The sequence below is a fragment of the Ixodes scapularis genome, unplaced genomic scaffold (genome assembly GCF_016920785.2).
Source record: "Ixodes scapularis isolate PalLabHiFi unplaced genomic scaffold, ASM1692078v2 PGA_scaffold2__306_contigs__length_199485367, whole genome shotgun sequence".
In the NCBI taxonomy this organism is placed as follows: domain Eukaryota; kingdom Metazoa; phylum Arthropoda; class Arachnida; order Ixodida; family Ixodidae; genus Ixodes; species Ixodes scapularis.
Window position 1 is genome coordinate 19349384 of NW_024609857.1, and position 26419 is coordinate 19375802.

Here is a 26419-nt window from a genome sequence, read left to right on the forward strand (position 1 = left end):
GTTTTGGTACATTGTTTTTTGTAAGCAGCGAGTTCTAAATGATCATTGGATATGATAGGTGTCAATTTGTTCTTTTTTTCTTACATTATTTTTTTTTGCAGTCTCACATAAACCAATTGAGTTCGTCTAAGACCACGTTGAGCGCAATTGACGATGCCCGGCTTTCGATTTCCGAGGAGGAGAGAGGTTCAGGAGGCAACGGCCGTTTTTGGCCGTGAGGACAGCGACAGTGGCGGAACCCAGGAAGAAGAAGTCTTTGAAGCGAGACTGCAAGAGCTCGAAACCAGAGACACCCTGGAACGAGAGGACGTGAAACCTTCCCGTTGCTCGAGGACCCTCAAACTCTTGCCACTGCTCTCTCTGCAGCTATTTGCTTGCTTTTCTCTCGCCTTCACCGCACCTTACATTCCACGTCTGGTAAGAGGTCTGCATGAACTCACTCTCGATGTGCTTCATATACGCCCGTATATTCTTGGCTGTGCATACACGTAAATTCATGTACATTCAGTTATTTGGTTAAGCAAAGCGGAAAATGGAACGAACACATTTGCTTGGCTCTAGTCTAAGTGCGGGACTTACATTTCTTTTGAGGAAATTAATTCATCTACTGTATGTAGCGGCACATGCGCCGACAAAGGGACGGACGGGTGGACGGGTGGACGGGTGGTCAAGTGGACGGGTGGGCGAACGGGAAAAAATTATGCGATTACCGGGTTTCGTTAGAAAGCATTCCTTGCTTTAATAATATCCAACCTAAACTTGTTTCTTGTTATTCAGATTGGAAGAATATCACTCAGATGTATTACTGTGTCAATTTTGCACAGCCTGCTTAATCTACATAGTTTTTATGTGCTTCAGGCTTTAGAAAATCGTTTGGAGAGATGGCAATTTACCATCATGGCGTCCAGTTCAAAAGTTACAATGCTGCTGGGTACGCTACTTAACATTGTTGTCGTAAGTACATGCTTCACGCAACAATAATAGTCTAATTCACGGTCTGGATTAGATTTAACTTCCTTTCCACGTGTGCATTTTGTTATAGATACAGCGGTTGAAACCTCACATCACGCTGGTACTGGCACTGATTGGGATGATCGCCTCCATGGGATTCTATGGGTGAAGCTGGATGTTTATTGATCTATCTACATGTTCTATAAGCTCTCAAAAATGACAAAGGATACTCTTTTTTTCCCTCAAATAGTAAAACACGCCATTATTGTGATGTTTGGAAATCTATATATGCCTGTTTAAAGCTCTTGACACCATGAACACGCGCGTTGCAACGTTTAGAGTGTGAAGTCAAAACAAACCAACCAGACGAACTAATCGTCAATAGACGTCAAAACAACATAATCACGGGTCCGTTCCATGTATATTTAAAACACAAGGTGCCGTCCGAGGAAGTAACTCTTATATATATAATTGGCCAAAAAACTACATTAACAGTGCGCTGCAGGGTTAGCTTAAAAATAAATGAGGTATAGCCTTGTCCCTTATCAAAAACAAGCACAAATGGAGTCAAGTTAATACGTACTTAACGTCGAAAAGAAATCAGTTTCAAGAAGATTAGTGGTAATGTTATGAACAGGCCAGTGGCACATGACGTCGAAAAGCCCGCCACATACGCATGTAGGCGCCAATGTGCTCATTTGATTCTACAGCATTGTATGGTTCTTTTATATCGAGCTTTCTAAAACCCCTAAATGTTTAATTTAAACAAAGACACTCTACGTATTTTAAGCAACCGCTGTAATACTGAAAGCAAGTCATGCTTTGGGTTTGATACAATGCACCAGCACGTTACTAATTATTCTAATAAAAAATTGTCATTTCTTTTAATTTTATTGGTTCCACACGTTACATTATTTCACTCACAGTTATCACCTTCATCTAGTATCGGCGTTTCTTGCCAATAAAGCGACTTAAGATGGGTGCCTTGAATAACGACCTGTCTCTAATTATCTCCTTAAAACAAGAAATGTTTTGAAGGGCTTATGAATGCCATTTAAAAATTATCTGCTTTCTGCTATATTCATGTACAGTTTAAAAAGCGCAAGGCATGACTTACTATGTTCACGCTTCTTGCTCAGGCGTGAATGGTTCACGGTTGCTCTTATCGGTGAATGCCGCCCTCTCATTGGCTGCTGAGCGATAACTGGATGCTCAGGACCCGCCCGACCCTGCGTTTCTGAAGCTGTCGGTGTCGATAACATGGTTAATTAATCGGTTATTTAGTTATTAATTAATGGGCTATTTAATGTGAGGTAAAACAAATAGGGAGCAGAAGTAGCAACTTTTTCTAAGCGAATGACATAATGGAAAGCGAACAATGCAAAGTAATTTCCAACAATTCGAACCCCCCCCCCCCACCTTCCCGGACATCTTTGTGCAAAACTCCATATTGCATGATATAGCTTTCCTTTCTTTCCATTCAGATGCGTGTACTGGGTTCACGATGTGAACGCTTTCGTCGGAGCTACATCTCTCATTGGAATACTCTTCGGCTTCGTCCAGGCATTTTTCATCGTGACTCTGTACGCCACGGCCACTTATAAGAACCAGCAGAGTTGCGGCATCATCATTGTGAGTTCATTGATGTTTCATTTATTAAGGTCAAGAACTCGATTTTAAAGCCACGGTGAAGGCGGCAACCACAAAGACGCCAGCCTGTGAATATCTGATATCTTCATTTGTAGTGCTTAAGTCCCACCTAAAAATTGTACTTATAAAACTATCGTACGGTTACGCAAAGAGTGTGAACAGCAAATCACGGCTCAGTGAAAGATTCATTTTTCTAGCATTGAAACAAATTAGCAATCGTATTTTTTTCTACTGAAATAAAAACCAAAACATACTTATTAGAGAAGTTATTTGTGGGATCGCAGTTTATAGAATTAATTGCTAATATCTTGATCTTTTTTTTTCAGTCGGCGTTTGAGTTTTTATACGGAGCGTGCACGTCCATTGGCTCTTTGAGCGGCATCGCCCTGATCGATGTGAGTAACTTTATCTATATAGAAATATACGTGTGGCAAATCAGCAATATAATTATTTTGTTTATTTTGTTTTCTAGTTGTGGGCGCATCCTGTTCCTTACTTCATTACCGCAGGACTGATGCTTCTCGGTCTTTTGATTCTAATATTCGCATCGCCGGGAAAATGTAAGTGCTTGGTTTATTATTTTCTTTTCTGTTATAGAATGCACCGGCCGTATGATAAATAATCGAACGCGCATGAAATACTATTAGTGATAGTAATTATGAAAATAACGTGCGAATTTCATTTCAAATTACGCATTCAAGCTTGGTGGCCCAAGAAGAAAACACCTTTGACCAATCAGCTAACAAAACACCGCGTAAATCATTATGCATTAATAAAAAAAACTACGGTGGCGCGGTCGTAGATGATGCACATTAATTCATGCACGGACACTTGAGACGCTTCTCATATTTTTTTTTAAACGCAAATAGGGACAAGGATTTGAAAAAAAGCAAAATATTAATTTGTTTAGCTTATGCATTCAAGGAATGTTATGCTTATGCTATATTTCTTTTTTACCATAACTAATCAGTAGAGGCCTTAGAGATAAACATTATTTTTTTTTACGCCATAAGTATTTTACCTATCTCGTATTTAAAATTGTTTCTTACATAGCGACTCTAAGTTAAGGAGAATATTTGGTGCCAAAGATAGGTGACACTAAATTAACTTCTTGAAAAAATCGGAGACGACGAACGAAGACGGGTACAAAAGGAATATATCGTAAATAGTCAATGAGTGTCAGAGTAAAAAAGGTCGGAAAACCGGTTGGAGAGATTACAAGGCATTCGTTCTCTGTCAAGTTATTTCTAAAAGACCACAAGTCTATGTTGCCACTTGGGGGCAGTTGTGAATGGAAATGGTACAACTTTATGCCTATAGGCTGAAAGTTGTATTAACTTCCCTCCAAAGATGCCTGTCATTAGTCAATATGACCAGCCCAATTGTTATCAGAAAGTCAAAACAACTGGTAAATGTTTTAACATATTTCCACCAAAAAAAAGGGATGCCATGTCACTTGACTTTAAATACATATTATTCCCTCCGTCAAGCATTGCTACTCTCAAAGATAGACGTAGGAAGTTTTTGAACTTAACGGAACTGTACCTGAAATCCACAGCGGTCGAATTTGAGGGGGTAAATTTATTCAAAAGGCTCTTCGTCCCTCGCGCCGGCGTTGTCCGAGGTTTATTTGGCTCCGTTGGTCGTAACCTTTGCGCAAGCGGTACAATCGTTCCCAGAAGGCTCGGTTTTGACTAGGAGATGTCTTGATGACATTTTGATAAGTTCGGTTGTGAAGAAGGCGCTACGGACGATCAAAGAGGTCATAGTACAGGCAGCGCCTGAGTTGACGTTTAGCAGTAAGGGGCCTGACTAAGGTATGCTTGAGTATTGGAATCTGAGGATGAACACGCTAGACGGGTTGTACTGGGAATATGGCAGGCTCGCGGAAAGAAACCCTTGTTGCCAAACAAAAGTTGTCATTCAAAATTGGTCAAAAGAGCTGTAGTCGTGGCTTTGCTAGACAACGCTCTAAAAAATCTTGTCACCACGAAGTACAGGAAGCTGTAAGGAGGCAATTGGTACGCATGACGGAGCCGGGGATAAGAGTAGTGTTACGGAGGGGGTCGCAAGGAAGTGCTTAGAGGGATTCAGAAGGGTGGTGAAGAAAGAAAGGGAGAAACCGGACAGCGTAGTGAGCATTCCATTTTTCTGTAATTTTTCACACAACCTGTTGGTGATTGCCGGAAGGTTCAGGGTTAGGGGGGTTTCACCTCCGACTTTAAGTTACGCCGTTTGGGGGTGGAAGACAGGGTTGCCGAAAACGAAACAAGGGAGCCGCCATTGTTTGCCAAGTTGGAGTAGTGTATTATATTTAGGGTGTGTACTTTCCGGTGTTTATTTGTGAGAAAAATCGGTGGATGTTTTTTGGTGTTTATTTATTTTCAAAACACCGGTGTATTTCGGTGGAACGACTAACGACGAGGCTAAAATCGGTGAATATCGGTGAAAAAAAGCGATTGATCACAGACAGAGAGTTCCAATTTTATTCACATAGTTCATACACTTCTTCTCTAAGAAGCAACTTTTTTTAACACTTGGTTATTACAGTAGATGCAAGCATACTTTCATGCTTGCATCTACACGCAAGGAACGTGCTGCCGTCATGGCAGCACATTCCTTGCGGTTCGCAACCCGCAATTATGAAAACGCACGCTCCTGTACGACACGGACGTTGGCAGTGTCTTCCAGGAACCACAGCAACCTCTGAATACATCGCTTGCACCGGACATCACTTGGCCAGACACAATGTGGAAAAGGCACGTGAGAGCCTACCCTCCACTGTGTTAATTTTTCCGAAAAAGGGGGCCATGGGAGACACAATAGGGGAAAGGCGTATGAGAGCTTAGCTTCCACTGCGTTCACTAGACGCTTTTGACCCCCAGAAAGGAGGGCGGACTGGCGCCACCTGCAAGCCATGTATAAACACTGGAAGAATGCAGGATCCACGAGATAACACGTTTGACGTACCTTTACGGGGAAAGGGTTTCGCTAGGTCGGAATCTATCAACGACCGGTGTTTTTCGGTTTAACCAGGGCGAAAATGTTTAACCACCGGTGTTTTTCGGTTTTAACCGATTTTATATTTTCGTCACCGACGGATGTTTATCGGTGTTTTTCGGTTAAAACCGGAAAATGCACACCCTAATTATATTCCGCTGCCCTGTGGGTTCTCGTACGTGGGACAGACAAAATGGTGCCTAAATGATAGGCTTCTTGGGCACATGAAGGCGGTAAATAACAGATCTCAGAATTCTCAAATCGCTGAGCATGCGCAGGAATCCAGTAATTATTTGCCTAGTTGGGCGAACACAGTGGTGTTAAGCAAAGAAAAAGATTATGCAATAGGTGTTTTGAAGGAGACAATAACGATTGGCGTCGATGACACTAAATAAAGAGACCCAAAAGTTCTTCCTGTTATAATTCCCTCTTTTTTTTAGCCGTTGTTGATGGGTTATTTGTTGTGTTACCTGGCGTCAGTCTGGTGCCTTATGCACGGATGCACAAGGGTGCGCTTGGTTATGTCTTTGGGGAAGTAAGTTTTGTTTTGAATTGGTCCCTCTACCATAGCTCTTTACCAGATGAGGTTGTTGCTTTGAATAGGGGTCATGACGAGTTGTACCGTGGTGGAAATCCACCAAGACCTGTGAGGATTTCGGGGAGCTTGTTGTTATTTGAGGCTAGAACAGGAGTATTGAGAACTAGGGTATATAGGCCGAAGGTATAAGGAAATAGATACTTACGCGGTGTGCCGTAGGCCAATGGGAAGACGAGAGAATGAAACACGTGGTGTTGAGGTGCACAGGGCTTGCCCCCGCGCTCCCCGAAGGGGTGAGGATTTAGCCGGAGCGCTAGGGTTTGCAGGCAAGAATGGAATGGATGATATGTGTATTTTAATAAAAAAGATAAGATTAGAAGACCGGTGGAAATTATCAAGGGAAAATAGAATAAAGTGCGACTAACCCATCTGAGTACAGGGTGAACACAGGAAAGTCCCTTCCTTGTGGCTCCGGCCTAAAATCTCAACCCTGTCTCCCATCGGGCCCGGCGCTGGGGTAACGCCGACAAGGTTTGATTAGAGAAAAAATTGGTGACTCCCTCTTCTGGTGTAAGAGCGGGGGGGAGTATGTTTTTATTTTTTTTGCCCGATAGCCCGAAGGTCATCGTAGTGACATCTCACACCGCCTGGTGATAGTTACAAAATTACAAAAGGGAAGCAAATTGACTTAGAAGGGCGAAGGGAGGGTCATACTTTTTTTTCTAGGCTTGGTGGCACAAGCTAGCGCCCGATATAAAAGGTACTGCCGTTAGCGTCCATTCATCGGTGTGTGTGACACTAATACAAACAAAAATAGGACATTGAGGACGGGAACGAAAAAAAAAAAGAAAACAGAAACTGAATTTGAAAGAGAAACAGAAAACATGAAAGAAGTTCTGTCTTCGTCCCTGTCCCCGGTGTTATATATCCATTCACGTGTTCGTATCTATTCACCAACACGCTCGTTTTCAATCATTTCCCTGTGTCTGAGAAATGACATATAAGAGGTTTGTCAATAGAGTTTAGCAGCTGTGCTTAAGACGCTTTGTGTTTGTCCCCTTCTTCGTCCATCGTCTCCCGGGCTTTTTGAAAATCTGTAACATCAACCAACTCGCCTGTTTACTTATTCTTCATTCCCTAAATTAAAATTTTACAAGTGCCTAACTGTGACACAAACCAGGTAGAATACGTTAAAAAGAAACCCTAACCACTGATTTATTCGATTCTAAAACTCTGCATGCTTCTTCCTGAGTCATTCTGCTCACAAGGTTACACACATTACACATATTACAGAATATTCGGTGCATTTTTCCAGCTTTTGCCGTTCCCAAAGACCAGGCCGATCAGAACTCGTTTCGTCTGCTCGGCAATGCTCCCATGATCGGGAATATTTTGAACGTAACTATCATCATGGCTGCTCTGGGATTTCACGACGGAACCTTGGAAATTCACCTCAAGGAGGAAGAGGTACGCCAAATTTTCATCCCGATAAGGTTTAGCTGCCATAGCAAACATATTGATCAGCCAATGTTACGTGCCGTGCACGGCAACGGGATATTTGAACGTAAATTTCGGAACTCTCCTTTTTTGTGTTTATATTGGTTTTATGCCAATAGTAATGAAGATCGCGCATACGATGCTTAAGCATGACAAAACAAAAATCTCCATGAGCTGTTTTGTTTTAGCTTTTGCCTTCAGTTTCCGCGTGCGTTAAGCTGGTTTCTTTGCTGGGACCTAATTATGGTATGGCTAAAAATATCCGGCTATTTGTGTTTCTTGAAGGTCTGTCGCTAAAACAGCAATTGCTTTTCTATTGGTAGTATCCTTGGAACTGCAGTTATGCGCAATGCCAAGATTATCACATACTACTGCTAAAGATATCTTTGTTTTCTATATTTTAAGAACGATGCCAAAAAGTGCGGGTAACCAAACTGAAATCGACTACTTTGTACTGCGCATCACGGTTCAATTCAATACTCTTTTATGAAATTCAATTTTGGCCTGAATGTGGTATAGCGATATTACTAATAATAAAGAACTCACACTCGAAAAATATTTTCTTCTTGTTCAAGGCGATATAATGTGGTGTCAGTTATAAGACACTGCTGTAATAATTTTCACGGCAAAACTGTGTACAGTTCATTATTATTTTTTATGAAAGAAAGAAATCTAACTGAAACAACCAAAGAGTGTGACGTAACACGGTACGGAAGATGGCAGCTGGTTTTCTTCTGCTCCCCGCGAGCGCGCGAAAGACTCTATTCATTCTTATTTTTGTTGTTCGCTTCTTTGAGAGATTAAGTTTTGCCCCTCAATTGGAAGATTGTACATTTGTTGTTTTATTGCTGTTGAAGCTGAAAATTTGTAGTAGCGTGACGTAACCGATTCCATGCTTACTGCTTCATAAATGATGTGATACCGCACTGCTGATATCCATGACGTTTCCTGGATTGCGCTTACCCGCTCTGCGGGTGCAGCCATCACAAGGGTGCGATCGGCCACCTTACCACATTACCCAGCCGCCCTCGTGAAGCTCTGTGGAGGCTGGGCACCTATGCTACAGAATGATACGTTTTGTGCTCGATCACGGTCGTTCACCGAATAAGTTGCTTCCAACTTCCCTGATCAAGAGTAGCTGCCTTTGGGTACCTAAAAATAATATACGAAAGCGCAGCACCAGAGAAAGACAGTAGAGCTCGCTTCGGGCACCCACGCGGTGCCCGAAGCGATGCTGAAGTGTTGTGAGGACTAAAAACCTTGATTCCCGTCTAATACTGTTCTCGTGCTGGTCTCATGCCGTTCTCATCATCAACTTCAATTATATTTATGAGTGTCTTTTTGTTTTTCAGTTCCGTCTCCCTGATGAAGAAGTTGGAGCGGTTTTTACAGTGTTGCACATATTCTATGCAGTTGGCGCTTTATTCTGGGGATACGTATTCTCGTATCGATTGGTAAGTCATCTTAAAGAAAAATAAAACTGATTTTGTTTTTATTTGTACGCGTTCCATTGACATAAATGTGCCTTTTTATTTTCAGGAAAAAGAACATACGTCTGCCTTTCTTGGCTTTGTAATGGTGGCCGTCGCGTTCCTTATCCTAGGTCCGGCACCATTTCTGCCTTTTCCCCCGTAAGTTATTTTTTTCCAGGAGTGTTTAGAGCAGTGGTTCTCAACCATCGATATTTCACGGACCATTTGTGAATCGGCTGAGATGATGGAGGACCCCGTTCGTGGTGAGGGGAGGGGAAAGGTATAGGTTAAATATAATATTGATTGAAATGAATATAACTAAGGGCTAATGTGAAGTACACCTCTCTTACTGACATACATACGAGAAAATTCGCCCGAAAACTGAAACATTTCTTCTGGACCCGAGAAAAGACAACTTTTATTGCCGGGCTTGGGTGATGAGGCAGGGCTTCGCGGACCCCTAGAATGGCTTCGCGGACCCCAAAAGGTCCGCGGACCCCCATTTCAGAACCACTGGTTTAGAGCATACCTTACCGTCTACATGCCACCCGATTTGATTAATTTTATTTCAGTGTCTCAATTTCGTCGTCTCGTTAGGTATTATTTGAAGTTGTGCAGCTCGGAATCTTTTCTATACATTTTAGGCTTTACTGAAGAAGATTTGATAACCCTTTTCGGCGACAGTTTGCGACAAAAAATTTAACCGAATGACACGATCGCAAGACGGGCTCCCATACTTTAATCCACGAGCGCGTTTCGCGGGAACTGCCGCGATCAAAGGACGTGCGCTTTCTTTGTCTAGTTAGCATAGCAACGCATAGATGGCGCCTGCATCGCCGAAAGTGATGGCGGCTACGAAAGCGGTTGTTTCAAAAGTTTGGCGCCTCTCTTTTTTTTTTTTTTTATCTAAGGAGGCCCGCAGCATCCATTAAAGACTACTTCCCATATCTGCGTTTGAGTTCGAACGACTGCTTTGTAGCCGTTTACAACCGCGTAAGACGTGACACGGTGACACCATCTATCAGGATAGCCCGGTTAACGTTCCGATCTGCACATAACCGGTGGTTTTGCAGTATTTGAACGATCAAATCAAAGCGCTATCTGGGAAAGGGTCAGGTATAGCATTGTGAGGATTGTTTCAAGCCCAGGGCAAAAGAATGTTGCGTAATACTAATACGCAGATTGGAGACGTGTACTCTGTCATCGCAGGCTGTTAGAAGCGGACGCAACGTAGTCGAGCATGCGCAAATGCAATCGTTCTAGACCAGCCTTCAGCGGCAGAGCCACCAACGTGCTGGTCGACAATCCTGGCGCCCTGTTTTTTGTCGCGAAAGAAAAACGCTGGTCTTCTAGCTTCAGAGGAACGCAAATTCCTCTGAAATTTCATCTTGATTGAGGTTCAACTAAAATGAGCGCATGTAAGCAGCGGCAACTCAATTCGTTGCATAGCTAATATATAGCGGTTCGTCACAATCAGTGACTTCTCTAGTCGTGCAGAGCAGACGTTAGGTGTCAGACATATGTCAACAAAGCTTCAGGTGTTCTGTAGACTAAGAACGTACCTGTGTACGTCTTGCACGTTATGAAAGCGTACAAAATATTAATTATTTTACCCGCTGCTGGCGCGCGCAGGCCTATGGCTACATGAACACATTTTTAGGTTTCAGAATTACGTTAAATATCGAAGCTTTTTTATTGTATTATAAATAAAGTCTTATTTCGTAGGTATGAGTGGTCTTAATGCGAATCGTACCTCGGCTCAAAATAAATCACGAGAACTCCTTATTTCTTGTATGCCGGCGAGAACGTCCTAATTACGAAATAGTATAGGGGTTTATTTCATTTGCGTGCATAGATTCTGACCACCTTCTTTAGGTTTTCTGATCATATATTCGTCCAACTACACATTTACAAGTAGACAGGTCTACAGTTCCGACGCTGAATTGTATCGCTTGTCTGTTGTGGACTGCTTCATGCAATACTGAGTGCTCTCATCTAAATCATTCCCATGATTATGAAAACAACTGACATTTCTGTACTGTAAATACTCGAGCGGTTCCTAGAGCATTTAAATCTATTATTGTAATACTCAAAATGAGGATCATAATGTTGTTATAGTAGATAAAATCTTAAATGCAATTTCGAGATATGCACAGTACATATGTATGTGTATGTTTTTTTAAAAATAATGCTTGTACATTTTTTTGTTTGTTTTTTCAGACACATGTGGCTCATTTACATATCGCAAGTACTGACCGGCCTGGGAGCATCGGCAGTCATCATTTGCAGTTTTAGTCTTTCCATTAAGAAATCAATGTAAGATACGTTTTCTCCTTCTTCTATACAAATACTGCAGAAGTTTTCTGACGTGTAGCTTGTTGGTGATCCGAACAAAGACTTGGCTTCACCAAAATAACTCAATACCATAAAAACCGAAACGTTTTCTCAAATATGCAATTGTGCTTATGGACTGCTTCGTCGTGCGAAGTGATAGCGGACAAACTCAGCCTACTTAAGGAAAGCTACATCGAACTATATTGTGCTCAAAGAACGATGTGACGGATATATGTGACGCCGCTTTTCTTTCCCTTTTCGCGCAGTGAAAGAGGTTTTCCTGACAACATGTGGACCTACGGATCAGTGTGCGGCTTTCTCTTCTTTGCCATTGTTTTAGGGTAAGCAGGAAATTCTTAACCACAATATATGTTACACAAGGCAGGTCCTTCGCTAACGATGAACCCTTCGCAGGTCATCGATTTCACCGCCGCTGAGTCGATATATCATGGACACTATCGGATACGGCAACGCTACGATGGTGCTGCTGGCGTTCCTCTGTTTCTGCGTATGTTTTAATAAACTCTCTTTGATTATTTGCACGACTTTAAGAGATAACCTAAACCATGATATTCGCGGACAAAACCTAGGTTCAGCTGTTTTCACGACAGAATTATACCTGAAGGCTTCAATTAAAAAAGTTCAATACTACTGTTCGTAATATGTAGATTGAATCTATTCTTTTTTATATTGCGATAATTATTTTTGCCTCCGGAGGCAATGGAGCACTGGTACACATAGCACAAGTAAACGAGTATAATATGTTCATACGACGTTTATGTATTGTGTTTTTTTTTTTTTTAGAGCGCAGCTCTTAGGCGCATTTTTCCGGGTTTCGCGGCGTCGCCCTCGGCTTCGGCGTAACTAGGCTATATTTAGCGGGAAAATCGACGTTACGTGACCTCAAATGAACACCAATTCAGTTTCCCCGCTAATTTTAGCTGGGAAAATGACATCACGTGACTTGATGGCACATCACCTATGAACTAATTCAGTTTCTCCGCTAGATTTTGCGGGAAAACTGACTTCACGTGACCTCAACAGCAATTCAATTCCCCGCTAAATTTAGCGAGGAATTGAATTGCTTATGAGGGGAAATGAGGAGGAGGAGAAAGGGAGGAGGAGGAAAAAAGGAGGAGGGAAGGCAGAAGGAGGAGATGATCAGGGGAGGTACGGAGGAGGGGAAGGGGCACACTTTCCCCTCCGTGCCCTCCCCCTCCTCCTCAAGAGCTGCGCTCTAATTTCACGTTGCAAAAATTTCTAACCGTCTTTCATTTTTGTATACTGACATTATTAGAAATATATGGTATTCCTGAATTTCAAGTTATGGTTTTCGTTGAAGTCGGCCTCAACCGGTAAATCGCAAACAAAAGCAAATATGATACCATTTGTTGACAATCGAACTTGGTGTTTCCTGGCACACGCTGGTGCTATTATGGCGTTCGAGTCTCGACGTTTACACAGTTTCCTAAATTCCGTTTCAGTGTAAGTCCGGCCACAGTCAACGCTACGATCGCATGTAGTGAATCAAACATGGTCAAAAGTGCATCGTCATGATGCCCGTTGTTTTTATGGTAACGCTATAGCCGAATGAACCAATCACGCACAAAAAAAAAGACACGCTATCGTGGCGAATTCATTTAGCGTGATTGGTTTATAGTCGGTGACAGGCAACACGTAAATGCGACAACCACCATGACGTCGGACTTTTTACGCTGCTTGAATGGCTCTGTAAGGATTTTTTTTCGTGTATTTTAAATAACCGGCAATTGTCTTCGTGGGCGTGGTATACCAGTCATGCTTCAACAAAAGTATTTCCAATTAATTTTTATTAGGACGTCACGAACACATTCTATTTATGTCACTAAAATGTTTCTTTTTTTTTTCTCAACAGTAACCATAGAGTACGCACTCCTTCATATAAGTTATATTAGTGATGCAGATTCTAAGAACAAAAATTGGGGGACGGTCATACGGCGTGGTGCGTTTAGTCCGCAGCAGCTTTCTTCTTCATTTTCGGTTTACGCCCACGGTGTCTCTAAATGTTTTCGCCAAATTTAGCGGGGAAACAGAATTGGTGAATAGGTCACGTGACATAAAGTTTTCCGTTAAATTTAGCAAGGAAAACGTGTTTGTCTTGGTGTTGTGACGTCGGGTCACGCGACAAAAAATTTCCCGCCAAATTTAGTGGGGAAGCTGAATTGGTGCATAGGTCACGTGGCGAAAATTTTTTCGCTATATTTAGCGGGAAACCTGAATTCATCTGTATGCCGCGTGACGTCTGGTCACGTGACATCAATTTAGCCACCAAATTTAGCAGGGAAACTGAGTTAGTGCATAGCTCACGTAGCGTCAATTTTTCTGCTAGATTTAGCGGGCAAGTGAATTGGTGCATAGGTCATGTGACGTCGATTTTTCCGCTAACTTTAGCAGGGAAGCTGAATTCCTTTACGCTCACGTTGTCACAAATCCGGGGTAACCAGCCCGTAAGAACTGCTGCTGTAATAAAAAATAAAAAAGCGCGGATGATTTTTTGATTTGATGCGGAGGGACAGCGTCAGCTGGTGCGACATTTTGATGAGATTGCGTTGTGACTGATGGAAACTCTGGCGATGTGCCGTCGCGCGGTGCCTCGCGCGTAAACTACAACCGATCCCACACTGAGCAGCTATCGGGTGCCAAACACTTCCTTGCGGATACGCTGCACAAATCGCTGGGTCTCACCAGCGTGTTTGTTCTCCGCTGGATAACGTTCTCTTCTACGTGGCGCTTCACGTTCACGCACAGCATGATCGTCAAATGCGTTCCGTCCTAACACTCAGGGTGAGGAGACCGTCGGTGCCTACGCATCGACGACATCCTCTCTGACGGGCGCGTTTACGCCGTCGAGCAGCCGCTGCTTGCTCCAGCCTATGCTTCGGCCGCCATTGCCCATTCTTGCGTGCAGAGGCTTAGAGCGCCGAAGAAACGGACAACCGAAGGCGAGAAAGAGCAGGTGGCGAGGAATGCGATCACATGACCTCCATCACAATCGCGTCTGAATGAACTCGCCACGCCCCGATCGCTACGATTATCAGTGATAGAGCAAGGGTATGACATGTTGTACTTGATCCTTCCCGGTGCCAAAGCCACCTGCAATAAACGCGCGCTCGCTCTGTTCGTTTTCGGCAAGGCTACACTCGCCCAGTACAACAAGCCCAGTACAGCTGACGTTAAGTTATTCAAGCCCTGCGTATCAAACGCCGATCATTTCTTTCTGTCCCCAGGTCCTCCTGAGCTTTATATCCTGCGTCAGCAATTCAAGGCGACGGGGCAGAATCCTGCAACACTCGACGCCCAAAGGAGTGTACCATAAAAGGGAGGATCCATGAAGTCGTCAACGACATTACAGTGTTGCAAAAATGCTCGATGTGACTGCAACGATAAGGCTATCCGGAGCGCAAGTTCGTCTGCTTCTTTTGCAGGTTTTGCGGTGACGTCAGAACGCCGAGCTCTGATTGGCTCTGATTGAAGGATAGTGGGTAGACCTCAAGCTGCCGTTGTCTTTGAGGTCTACACTCACTGTCCTTCAGTCAGAGCCAATCAAAGCCCGGCGTTCTAACGCCACCACAACCCCTACAAAAGAAGCAGACGAACTTGGGCCCCGCATGCTTTGTTTCGCTTTAAGTCCCGACGCAACCAACGCTACGAGCTGATAGGACTAATCAGACAGCGTCAAAAGTGCACCCTTATGGTGTTCGGCATGCGTCTGTGCGTGTTCTATCATCGCTGAACGAATCATAAACAGAAAAGGCCTAGTGACCTGCGCACTGGACGCTGCTTGATTCGTTACCGGAAGCAGCGTCGGCTGCGTCCGGTTTAAAGCTGAAACGAAGGGTAATAATATTGGGTTCTTCACATTCTTTGTTATTGAGTAAACATGTTTAAGCATCTCACGTCTTTGCTGCTGTCTTTTGATGAATTTTCACGGAGTGCAAAAACATCCGTAGTGTGACAAACTTCTTGAAAAAGGTTGCATATTACCTTGCTTTAAGGCGCTGAAAGATGTCAACCAAGTACAATTAATTCTGCCGTAAAGAGTTGGTGATTTGTGGCCCTTATGTTTCCGTCGTCATAGACCATGCACTGAAGAGCTAATAAAATCAACCATAGGACTCGCTTCTAAACGGTTGCTCTAACCCGTAATAATCTTTTTTTCGTGATATATTCTATACAACTAGTCGTCTGTTGTTAATGACAATTGTGCTGCGTTCCAATATTTTTTGTGGAAGGCCTACTGCGACTTAAGACAATTCCTACCATTTCGGATGGAGTAATTGTTTGTAAACGAAAAACATAATATTGAACAGACAAACGGGACACAAGGGGCAGTAAGGAAAGTTCCAATATAGTCTAAACCCCAAAACACGTGTAAATGGATTAACGGACAATACGACAGAAAATATCTCAATTTTGACTTCGTGTCGTATTGTCCGGTAATTTTATTTCTCCATGTCTCAGGGTCAAGACGTGTTTCCTAACCAGCTTGCCTGTATACTGTCTCTTATTTATAGCTCCCAGTTGTCCAAGACGGGACTGGATGTGTATTATGAACGAGATGCTTGTGAGAACCATAAAATACATCATCATTGAAGCAGCACATGCTGAGGCACACGCATGCATGCCACTATGGCTACTCGTAATTTTACGAGTCGGTGAAAGCCCAGTTTTAATACCACCAAAAAATTCGAAGGACAATTGAGATGTGTTGCCGATAAGAAATAACTTTTACTTAATTGTGCTGGAAATGAAAATGAAGTTATTTCAAATGCGTCACTATTAGGTTATGTCTGCCCACACTTTGTAGTAGCCCATATCAGTGATGTGTGCCTGCAATTGTTAATTTATTAGCAGTGCATTTAAAAGCGCACTTTTTGTGCTGTTGGTAGTTTACTGTATTTGTCACGTTGTTGCAATAAAAAGTTTACCCATCGTCAGTGTTTGTGGATGCAACAGAAACTGACGAAGGTGCGATAAGGCACCAGATGTCGGCAATGAAAAGCTGTCGGAGGTCTACCGTTGGCATCTGGCAGTCAAGATGTTTGGGCTTGGATAAAACTCTAACCCTGATCCGGTATGTGAGGACAGGAATAGCCTTTTGATATTCATTGTTGCTTGTGGTCTAAAGGAAACAATCAATCAGTAAGCATATGTTTATGTTTATGTTTATTCTTATTTTCAGTGACCTACCAACAGCTTGACGCCTCCTTAGTGGTGCACTTATTCCTTCAGAAATGCAACGCTAAACAGGATAAAAGCGAAGCGTTAGGAAAAAACAATAGCCTCAACACACTGTCGAAATTTACGATTTTCATCAAATATATCAAGGCTAGCATTCGCACAAATCTGTTCTAAATGGTTATAAGTCAGTTGTAGGCGTGTCATGGGTGCAGCATGGTAAAAGTCGATAGGATAAAACAAAGTATAATGTCTACAAGACTGACGAGGAACGTGCAAATAGATGTGACTGAGTAGCTCTGGGGAATCAATTATACCATTTACAATCTTATACAAATATGTCAGTTCACGAATTGTTCTCCTTTTGTGCAACGAGTCTAACTTCACGAGTTCACAAATCCTCTAATAACTATAGAAATAATTCGGTTGAAAAAAACGATCAAACAAAACACGAACAAACCTACGTTGAGCACTCTCAATTAAACCTGAATTTGTCACTCCAATACATTTCCAGACAACTGAGGCATACTCAACACGACTACGCACCAGTGAAGAAAACAAACGTAAAATACAAAGTGGTTTAGAAAAATCGCGTGTCACTTGTGTAATGGCTCCCAGCACTCTAAAGGAAGCATTCGTAATTGTGGTCACGTGATGGTTGAAATTAATTGCAGGATTCATAAAAACGCCTAGATCACGGATGACCTCAACGCGAGTAATATTGGTGGAATCTAATACATAGGGAAAACTCAGAATTTCACGCTCCTAGAAAAGGACATAACTTTCGTTTTTGACTCATTTAAGAGTAGGTCATTTGAAAAACACCACGCCGAAATAGAATCTATATCGCGCTGAAGACATTCACAATCGGCAACCGTTTTAACCGCTGTAAACAACTTAATATCATCAGCAAATAACAAAAACCGCGTGTGTTTTGATACAGGAAGTTAGATCATTTACAAAAACTAAAAACAGCGAAGGACCGAGGTTACTGCCTTGAGGAACCCCAGAGGTAGATAAAAAAGGAGCAGATAATCGGCCGGATACTCGCACAAAGTTCAGCCGATGAGATAAGTAACTATCGAGGAGACGACAGTACTTAAGGGACAGACCGTAACTACAGAGTTTACTCAACAGTAATGGGTGATTAACTTTGTCAAAAGCTTTGCTCATATCAAAGTAGACTACATCCGCTTGTCCTCCGCTATGGACAGATGGTACAATCTGACGTAGGAAGAAACACAGGTTTCTGTGGAGCGGTCTTTCATGAAATCATGTTGCTCAGGAATAATCTTCCGACAAAAATATGCGCAAAGGCGGGTGTGCAAAACAATTTCATAAACTTTAGAAAAACTACAAAGAAGGGAGACTGGCCTATAGTTGTTAACCATGGATCGATCACCCAATTTATGTAATGGAACGACAACAAAGCGCTTCCAAGCGGTAGGAAATGTTTCAGACGCAAGTGATAAGTTAAAGATTTGAACCAAAACTGGACTGGAGAACCTTTTACTATGAAGCTGGGAATTCTATCTATTCCCGTAGATAACTTTGGTTTCAATTTTTTAATTGCCTCCAAGACTTCAGATTCATTAATTGGATCAACAGTCAAAGAATCCAGGCAGTTTACATTCGAGCTAGGCATTAGGCCATTATTTGTACTGAAAGAAGCACTATAAAAATTCAAAAGCGCGAACACCAAGGAAAAGAAGAGGAGACAGGACAGAGCGCTTCCCCTCTTCCCCTCTCCTGTCCCCTCTTCTTTTCCTTGGTGTTCGCGCTTTTGAATTTTTTTACAATGTGTAGCCAACTAGCCCAACAGTTAATTTTGAAAAAGCACTAAAGTGGCGCGCAAAGATATTAGCTACATCAACAGGGTCAGAGACGCAATCCTCATTATCTCGCAATGTGATCGTGGTAACATTCTCTTTGATGCTCTCTTTGACTAACTTCCACATACACTGTGGCTGTGTGCTCAATGATTGCTCGGCGATGTCAGCATGTTGTTGTTTATCTCGTTTAAACAATTGTTTCGCCTCTGCACGACATTGACTAAATCTCGTGTACCAAACGACATTGCCAGTTTTTTGGTACAGGCGATGATAGTGTAGCTTGCGCCTTAAGCAATGTCTTAGTTCCTTCGAGAACCATATGGGATTGTCACTCTTATGAGACACTCTCTTTGGTATAAAGAGTCGCATGCTTTCCTGGACAATAGTCGAAAGTGTGGAAGTTGATGATTCAACACACTGATCAGCTGGAACACTACTCCAGTCATAGTCCCGAAGATACTGATACAATGAATCGTAATCACCGTTGGAGTAGGAAAACCATGATTGTGAATGGAAAATCCGCTTGGCAAGTGGGAAGAAAAATTATACAATAAAAGGTTGATGATAGCTATCCACCCGAGATAGAGCTAGGAGCTTTGGCAAGACTGATATCAACAGCCGAAGTGACCAGGGCAAGGTCAAGTATGCTTCCACAACAGTTGCGTACAGTAACGTTGTTCAAAACCATTGAAATGAAGGAAGTCTAACAGACAAAGTAGCTTCAACCTTGTGTTCGTATGACTAACTAAGAAGCTGCCTGACTCCCAATCGTAACCAGGAAGGTTGAAATCGCCATACATGTGCACTCGAAATTTAGAGAAGCCAATTCTTTCTTCCAGGAAGAATTGACTTCTGCGCCTTATTAATAGCATGAGAAGTGTACTTGAACTTACGCATAAATTGCGAGACCACAAAAAAAATATTTATTTGTTTGGAATGAAAACAAGATATCAAAATAGTGTTATGATATGCGCGCAACTGTAGCAATTACTTCAGATTTGAGACCTTACATTACATTTTCAATTCGGAACACACTTTGGATAGCGGATGTGCTTGCTACTACGCCGGTAATTTAGGCGACCGAACTGCTAGATAAGGTGTGAACCGTGCAAACTTCGACACTCAGATAGTAATGACCTGGAACCGTCTTATCAAGATATTGATGCTGAAACTACTTTCTTGTTGTTTTTTGCTTTATGCGGGGCACAAAGGTCAGTTCTACAGTGTAACACGCGCACACGTTTTTATCGCAAACACAGAATAAGTTCAGCCGTAATTTCACGCAGTTGTCCCACGAGAAATCTGCACCTGGTTTAGCGAGTAAATGTGCATAGTATGATGTAACAAAAGCAGTGACCCAAAAAAATTCCCAACGTAGGTGGATTTAATCCATAAAAAAGATGAAGCAAAATTGCAATACCATTAATAAGGATTATAGTGAGAATGCCCATTGCGTTTCAAATTCCGTCTTATGGTGGTATATCTTACCCTTGTTGGTGGCCATGGTGGCCTTTGTACACTTAAACGTTACCACGTCCTTCAGAGTGGTAGACCAGCCAATACTATTGATATCTCTCTCCGCTCTCGCGCTGTGGTCCTCACCTTTTTTTATACTTGCCGACGGTAGAAACAAGGATTGCAATATAGATCCTTTTTCAACACTACATATATACTTTTCTTTTGCGCAGGCTGCGCGATTGCACATATTTTTTATTGTTCTTATTAGCACAATTTTTGAAAAGCGTGGTATTTGATAGCCAAGCACAGGAGAAAAATTCCAAAACGTCATTTCCAACTCGGGCTTGCAAATCAAAGACCACACGGTCGACTTCGGCTAAATAACAAAAACCAGCAAAACAAAAAATAATTAAAATTGAAGAACGGCACGACCAGCGACACGAGATCCTCATAATCAAAACCTTAACCCCCCTTAACTACTGGTAGACAGCACAAGTGGTTCTAGTTGTCCCTGTCTGATGATTGTTATTTGTGTTTCAAGTATGTCTTTATCAAATAAATCATTTGGGAAAACAAATATGAACATTTGCTATACAAACACCGTTAAAGGAGGACATTTTTGTTTGTGTTTGAATGTTTCGTGACGTTTAGTACATCCTGGTGAATTATCACTAGCATGCATACAAACGTTCGAAAATTATAAGTAATAAATTGCATCCACGTACGACGTCACAATAAACATGAACTAGAATTAATCTATCCCGTACTCAAAAATTTCGAATATAAAAACAAAAATTACGTTGGTATGGCCTCGCTTTGACTTGGAGGAATGACACCGTGTCGTTTGCGTAAATTACTAGAAAAACTATCGCACAAAAGTATTGTCATTTCAATCTTCAAAATTGCTTGCACCAACTTTGTCGAAACTGACGTGATTGTTTGCCGTACTTCGCCCCACCCGACGCCGGACTACGTTAAAGCCTACAAGGCGTCAAGTCCAATCACCGAACCAGTTTGAAACCTCGTTATTTATTTCTTCGGCGTGCGTCTCAGCGTGTATTGAGACGAGCGTAGGAGCATTATACCCCAGGTTTATAACTCACTCGTGTTTGGACATTCATATATACAAGGTGCCCATAGTTTCGGCTCTGTTTTATTGTAAGCTGAAGGGAAGCGTATTTAATAACTGTTTCCGTAGTATTGCCTCTACCTCGTTAACACAACAGGCATCTAGGCGAATCCTTAGGTCGGCATGTTTTCGCAACTCTTTCTTGGAACGTTGCGCTGACACAATGCGCACCGGCTTCACACCGCGAAACAACTTTCGTTCCCAGTACGGCTTGCCGAGTCAGGTTCCGGGACCAGATTAAACTTCGCTGCGCCTGCGACTTTGTCCCGTCACGACCGCTGCTAGTTTTGTGTCCGTTTATGCAGCCACATCATCTTAACTTTTTTCAACAGAAGGTTTGGGGCGCAAACGAACTGGTGGTAGTTAAGGGACTGGGAAAAAAGAAAGAACGGACAAACACAGGCTGTGAAAAGTGTGTGTTTATGTATAGCCTTCAAGAACTTTACGTTTCGCGTTTCAATCGGTGATCCCTTACCTTCTGGGTTTCTGTAGAAAAAGTTCTTTTTTTTCGTTCCTTCCTTTTTTTTATCTTTGTGTGGGTTCTTGAAGGCTATTTAAATACCAACTTTTTTCATATAAATTCAGTTGTGTCTGAGACCTCTGTGTTTGTCCGTCCTGTCTCTTTCTCCCAGTGTCGGGATGTTTCTCGTATGCTTAACTTTGTTATCGGTATCTGTGTTTCCCACGGCTCGTTGCTGCAGGTACGTGAAACCCTGGCACGTAGATAACCCAACCTCGGCGAGTTTCCCGAGCCCTGGCCATAAAAGACCCGTCCTCAGCCCTCGTAGTCATCGACGCAGTAACTAAGCGTGAAACAAGGTGAGTGGACTGGGGCAGCTTGATACCCCTGCAAGGTTCTCGCGTCTTTAGATTTTGCATACATTACAGGAGGCTCCCTGCATGACGTCTGCAGGAAGAATGGTTGCACTGAGTGTATATACAGTCAGTACTATATGTGCCTTGTTAGAATCTAGATCTCCCCTTGACTGGCGAGAAACTTATGAGGGATTTTCCTTTTGCGCCGTTTTCGGAATCAGATCGGAAACGTTATGTTGGGTGTATAATATGCATGTATTTGATCATTTGCTGCATAATTGCGAAAATACATATTTTGAAAAATTACGATAGGTTACATGTACTTTGGCTTCAGTGCGTATTCATGCATTATGGATACTATATTTAATAACTTAAGAGAACTCTGTGTTTGTTCACTTCTCGCTCTTGTTCTTCGTTTAATTCGCGGTGTTTCCAAGTTTTCATAAGGCACCAACTAGCCCAACTTTTCTTGTTGCAGTGCATGTAGTAACCTACCTTACGAGCAACACATAAAATAGACTACTTTGATAAGTTTGTGTAATAGTATTTTTAATGTTTACTCTTCGTATTCGTATTGTTTTCGCACGGTATTTTATGAACTTTTATTTTTCTTTTCCTCGATATCTACTTTACATGTGTCCGTAAAAAGCCAATATGTATAGCCTCTTTTTGGTTGTTTACTTAAGTCAGACGGCGTTTATTCGGCATTTTTATTTGCTCCACATAATTCCGTTTTTCAGTTCGAAAGTCTAAGCTCGCCACAAAAACTCAAAATTAAGGCCATAGAGCAATTCATTTTAAGCATTTATTGCTAGAAAGTTTTTTTTACACGTTTAATATATGTATTTTATGCAAACGCTGATAATCAAGTTTAATTATTAACTAGTGGCCTTCTGTAGTCAAAGCCTAGGCTTTTATAAATTAGCACAGTCTAGGACCGCTGTTTTTTATTTACAAAAAATGAACTAAAATAAAAATTTCCTGAACGAGAAATATCCTGGACATAACTCTAGATTACGCTGATCGACAATTCAAATGTCGAATGCAATGCGCGGCCTCTGAAACAAGAGTTTTCTATCAACACTAAAAAACACCCCCCTCCCTCGAAAAAAAAAAAAAAAAACTAAAATGTTGAAACATATGATAGGGCTCATAAACCTGCTGGGCTGATATTACCTTATTTTATCACTAGCTTAGGTTTAGCAAACTATGAGAACATCAAAACCCACACTACAAGGGAGGGTCGAAGGTAATAGTATCACCCTTCTTAAACTTCGTATTGTTTTGGGGAACAAGGGAATGAAGTTAAAATTACACCAATTATACCCCACTTTGTTTTGATAGATCATTTCTACTTTTCGTTCGCTGAACGCATAAATGCAATCTTTTAAGATGCATATCATACGCGAGCAAGCGGTTAATTAGCTCTTGGTGTATTTGATAATTTGTTAAGTGCATTATCCAAGAATCCAGTTCGAGAAAGTAAAAGATAAGCGTTCTCATTATTTTGCGAAACGTTTAACCAATTTCCCTCTTAAATAATACTCTTTACAAGGGGACTGAAAAGAGAAGGCTCTCATAACGAAAAATGTTTTAATAACAAACTTTAGTCGTAAAATAATTGTAGGTGGCTTTCTTTTTTGTCGTTATTCTCACTGATCGCTTTAAGAACCGCAGGTTGTTGCTAATTATGCGCTCTCGGTTTGTGATTATTTTTTGGTCACCTTATCGGCTACTGCCACAGTCTCATTGGCGGTGGAATACTAATGATATGCGCATAACTCGCCACGCCCCAATATTTTTTTTTTAATTAATCTATTGTGTTATAAAGCGTTCCTGCAAAGGAAACATACTCAAAAAACCCTTTTGTTCTGTGAATATCTTAACCATTAGAACACGAGTTTTCGAGGAGCACAATAATGAAGATTCTCAGACATGGTTTCATTTTAATCGTGCTTGTGTCGCCAATATCCGTCTCTTCTTTTCTTTTTTTTTAGCACGCAGCGATGTGGAGCTTACGGCAAGTCGTGCTTTTTGTGACCCTGCTGGTGTGCATCCTGGCCATGGTGGCTGCTGTACCTGCCAAAATATGCCCCACCTACTGCAAAAAGGAGTGCCTGAACCCTATTCTCTGCCCACCCCAATGCAAGGATTGCAAATTGGCATTTTTTTCTTTGGAAGATTGAGGTTAGTAACTTATACCGAAAAATCTGTTACTGCCCAAAATTTCATCGTCACTTATTTGTTTAAAAAAAAAAAAAGTTATGTGTATATTTATACAGCCGGACGTTAGTCAACCTATTTTGACGTCTGGTGTCTCGGCCATAGACGAGAAATTTAACCAGTGCATCGATAACGTGCGTCAGGAAGTAGTGATACAAACAAACTCACACCGGTACGATCTTCGTTCTGATCAAATCGGGCAGGGGTGGGGATTCGACTCGGGATCGCCGGGTTTTGCAGCGCGAGCTTTCGCTAGATTTCTCTGAGCTACGGCGCCATAACACACTCGCCCACCAATCCCTCTATATGTTAGTCCCTTAGTTTGTATTTTTTATATTGACTTTAACGGACGCCGCCTTTGTAACCAGCTCACGAGATTCGTGACTATTATTCTGCTCATGTCGTGTAGGGTTTGTGAGTTTGAACAACCTTTAGTTTATTACGCTGAAGCAGTGAGCAAAGCGTTCATAACTTGTTGTAGAGAAGAGGTCACAACCCTTTACCAAATCAAGACGCGACCAAGCTCGTTCACGAATCAAGTATAGGTAAAATTTAAAAAAATAGACCTAAGGATAGGTGTTTTTTGACATGCTGATTCTATGGCTCTTCAAATAAAATCTAGTGTATTACAGGCGCGATACTGTTAGCGCGAACAAGCAATAGCCTTTTTGTTCGTTCTTCTTGAATAAAGAGGCTGTCAACACTATGTGATGTGGGGAGTGCTCATTTTGGGCCATATACTAAGTAATAGGTTTTATTGCCCGTCCAGTTACTTAGTATACATTTTTATTAAACGCCGATAGCGTGTTGGCAAAACAGTGTTGCACAATGCACTAGTGCGACACTTATATGATTTCAGTGCAGTTTGGTTCTGCTAACATATTGTTGAAATATTCAAATAAATCTTCTGTTGCGTTTAAACCAAGCTTCTGATATTTCGTGCAGCCAACAGGTGCCTATATCAGGAAGAAAGCATTATCAGCACATTTATATCACGTATCTACAATAACTATATTAATAACACGGGTAGGAAATATGTCCCAAAAACCTGGTTAAGTGTAATCGCTTTCAAAACCTTTCTGCCACCAAATAAATTTTATTTTTGAATTACGTTCCAGGGAAGTGCCTGAAAAGACGTCGAACGAAACGTTTCAGCCGTGATTTGTCGTCATGGACTCTTCTGCGCTTTGATAAAATTGTGACTAACATCAAACGTTATGCCAAAAATGTAAAAAACAAAACTAATGTGAACATGATGTCCATGTGTAAAAGATTTGTGAAGATGGTGGATGCGTATTTTGCGTCACCTATTTATACATGCGGCATTGTTGTAGTAAAATAAAGATGTTTTACTTTTGACATTCTTCGCACATTTTTGTAATTGAATATTTTGGAGAATGTGAATTTTTTTATGAGAATCATGTTGATAAGTTTCTAACATGAATGCCACTTGTTTTGCGGCGGGTATTTACATGTAATATCGTGACTAAATCTGCTTGAAAAGTGTAGCAATGGACCCTCAGATATGTATTTAAATTGAACCCTGATGATACAATAATTGGTTGTTTCATAACCGCTATACGACAAGGGGTGATTCAAACGCGGTCCATCACATGAAGGCCAACCAACGAGCAGAAAGGAGGATACTCTCCCTCAAATTCTTCTTTCCATCGTAGAAAGAGGAAGACACTCCTCCTCTCTGCGGTAAAGGACTCAGAGATGCGCTCAGAGATGCGCTCCTGTGGGGAGAAGAGGAGAGAAGAGTGCGAGAGGGAATAGAGAGAAGGGTGCTGGGAGTCTGTTTTCTGCCCGGCAGAAGACGATTTTGTAGGGCGGCCTTTAACTCTTGCTGGAACTCTCCAAGGCACAATTCAGACCTATACATCTTTATACCAGACTTGATTTTAAAGGTTCCCGAGTTTGGGTTTGCATGGTGCATTACGTAGGCTTGTGTTTCGCATGTTTTCTTTTCCCTATCAGCATCCACACACTGCTCATTCAAAAATCGTTCAAAAAAGGTTTTGTGAAGATATCCAAGAAATTTGACTGACATATCGTCCTGCTTATTTGAAACTTGATGTACATGAATTCTGCGAGGTGCTTATTTCTAGGTTAGACTATTCTTTTTTGGTACAAATACCAATGTATTATGGTTGACAAACAATAATACTGTAACTGGCGAAATGCCATTGAAGTCTGTTCTCCTCCTCTAATAGCACAAAACCCTGTTTTGTCACATTCAGTAAAGGGGACTTAAAACATGACAGCAGTTAATATTAACATAGAATTTAAGTTGTGTTTC

General features: G+C 41.8%; 1 protein-coding gene and 1 long non-coding RNA gene across 3 annotated transcripts; both read left to right on the plus strand.

Annotated features, from left to right (window-relative positions):
* The first annotated feature begins 153 nt into the window (after window positions 1-153).
* On the plus strand, window positions 154-14813 carry LOC121048099. Its single transcript, XM_040504008.2, has 13 exons — window positions 154-417; window positions 859-954; window positions 1043-1116; window positions 2436-2583; window positions 2928-2996; window positions 3074-3161; window positions 7455-7606; window positions 8989-9090; window positions 9176-9267; window positions 11329-11424; window positions 11709-11783; window positions 11857-11950; window positions 14709-14813. The coding sequence occupies exons 1-13, from the start codon at window positions 154-156 to the stop codon at window positions 14811-14813; spliced, it is 1455 nt and encodes a 484-aa protein (XP_040359942.2).
* Window positions 14814-20023: 5210 nt separating this feature from the next.
* On the plus strand, window positions 20024-25476 carry LOC8035945. Of its 2 annotated transcripts, none has more exons than XR_003918673.3 (4): window positions 20024-20038; window positions 21780-21897; window positions 23892-24081; window positions 25236-25476. It is a non-coding gene; the product is annotated as an uncharacterized LOC8035945 (long non-coding RNA). The 2 variants fall into 2 exon arrangements; XR_003918674.3 differs by lacking the exon at window positions 20024-20038 and adding an exon at window positions 20100-20114.
* The last annotated feature ends 943 nt before the right edge of the window (window positions 25477-26419 follow it).

Bases quoted from the DNA above. Each gene is read 5' to 3' on its own strand.
- LOC121048099 (XM_040504008.2), top strand. From the start codon at position 154: ATGCCCGGCTTTCGATTTCCGAGGAGGAGAGAGGTTCAGGAGGCAACG. The intron at 418-858 runs GTAAGAGGTCTG...TATGTGCTTCAG, and splicing joins CACCTTACATTCCACGTCTG to GCTTTAGAAAATCGTTTGGA. The intron at 7,607-8,988 runs GTACGCCAAATT...TTTGTTTTTCAG, and splicing joins TTCACCTCAAGGAGGAAGAG to TTCCGTCTCCCTGATGAAGA.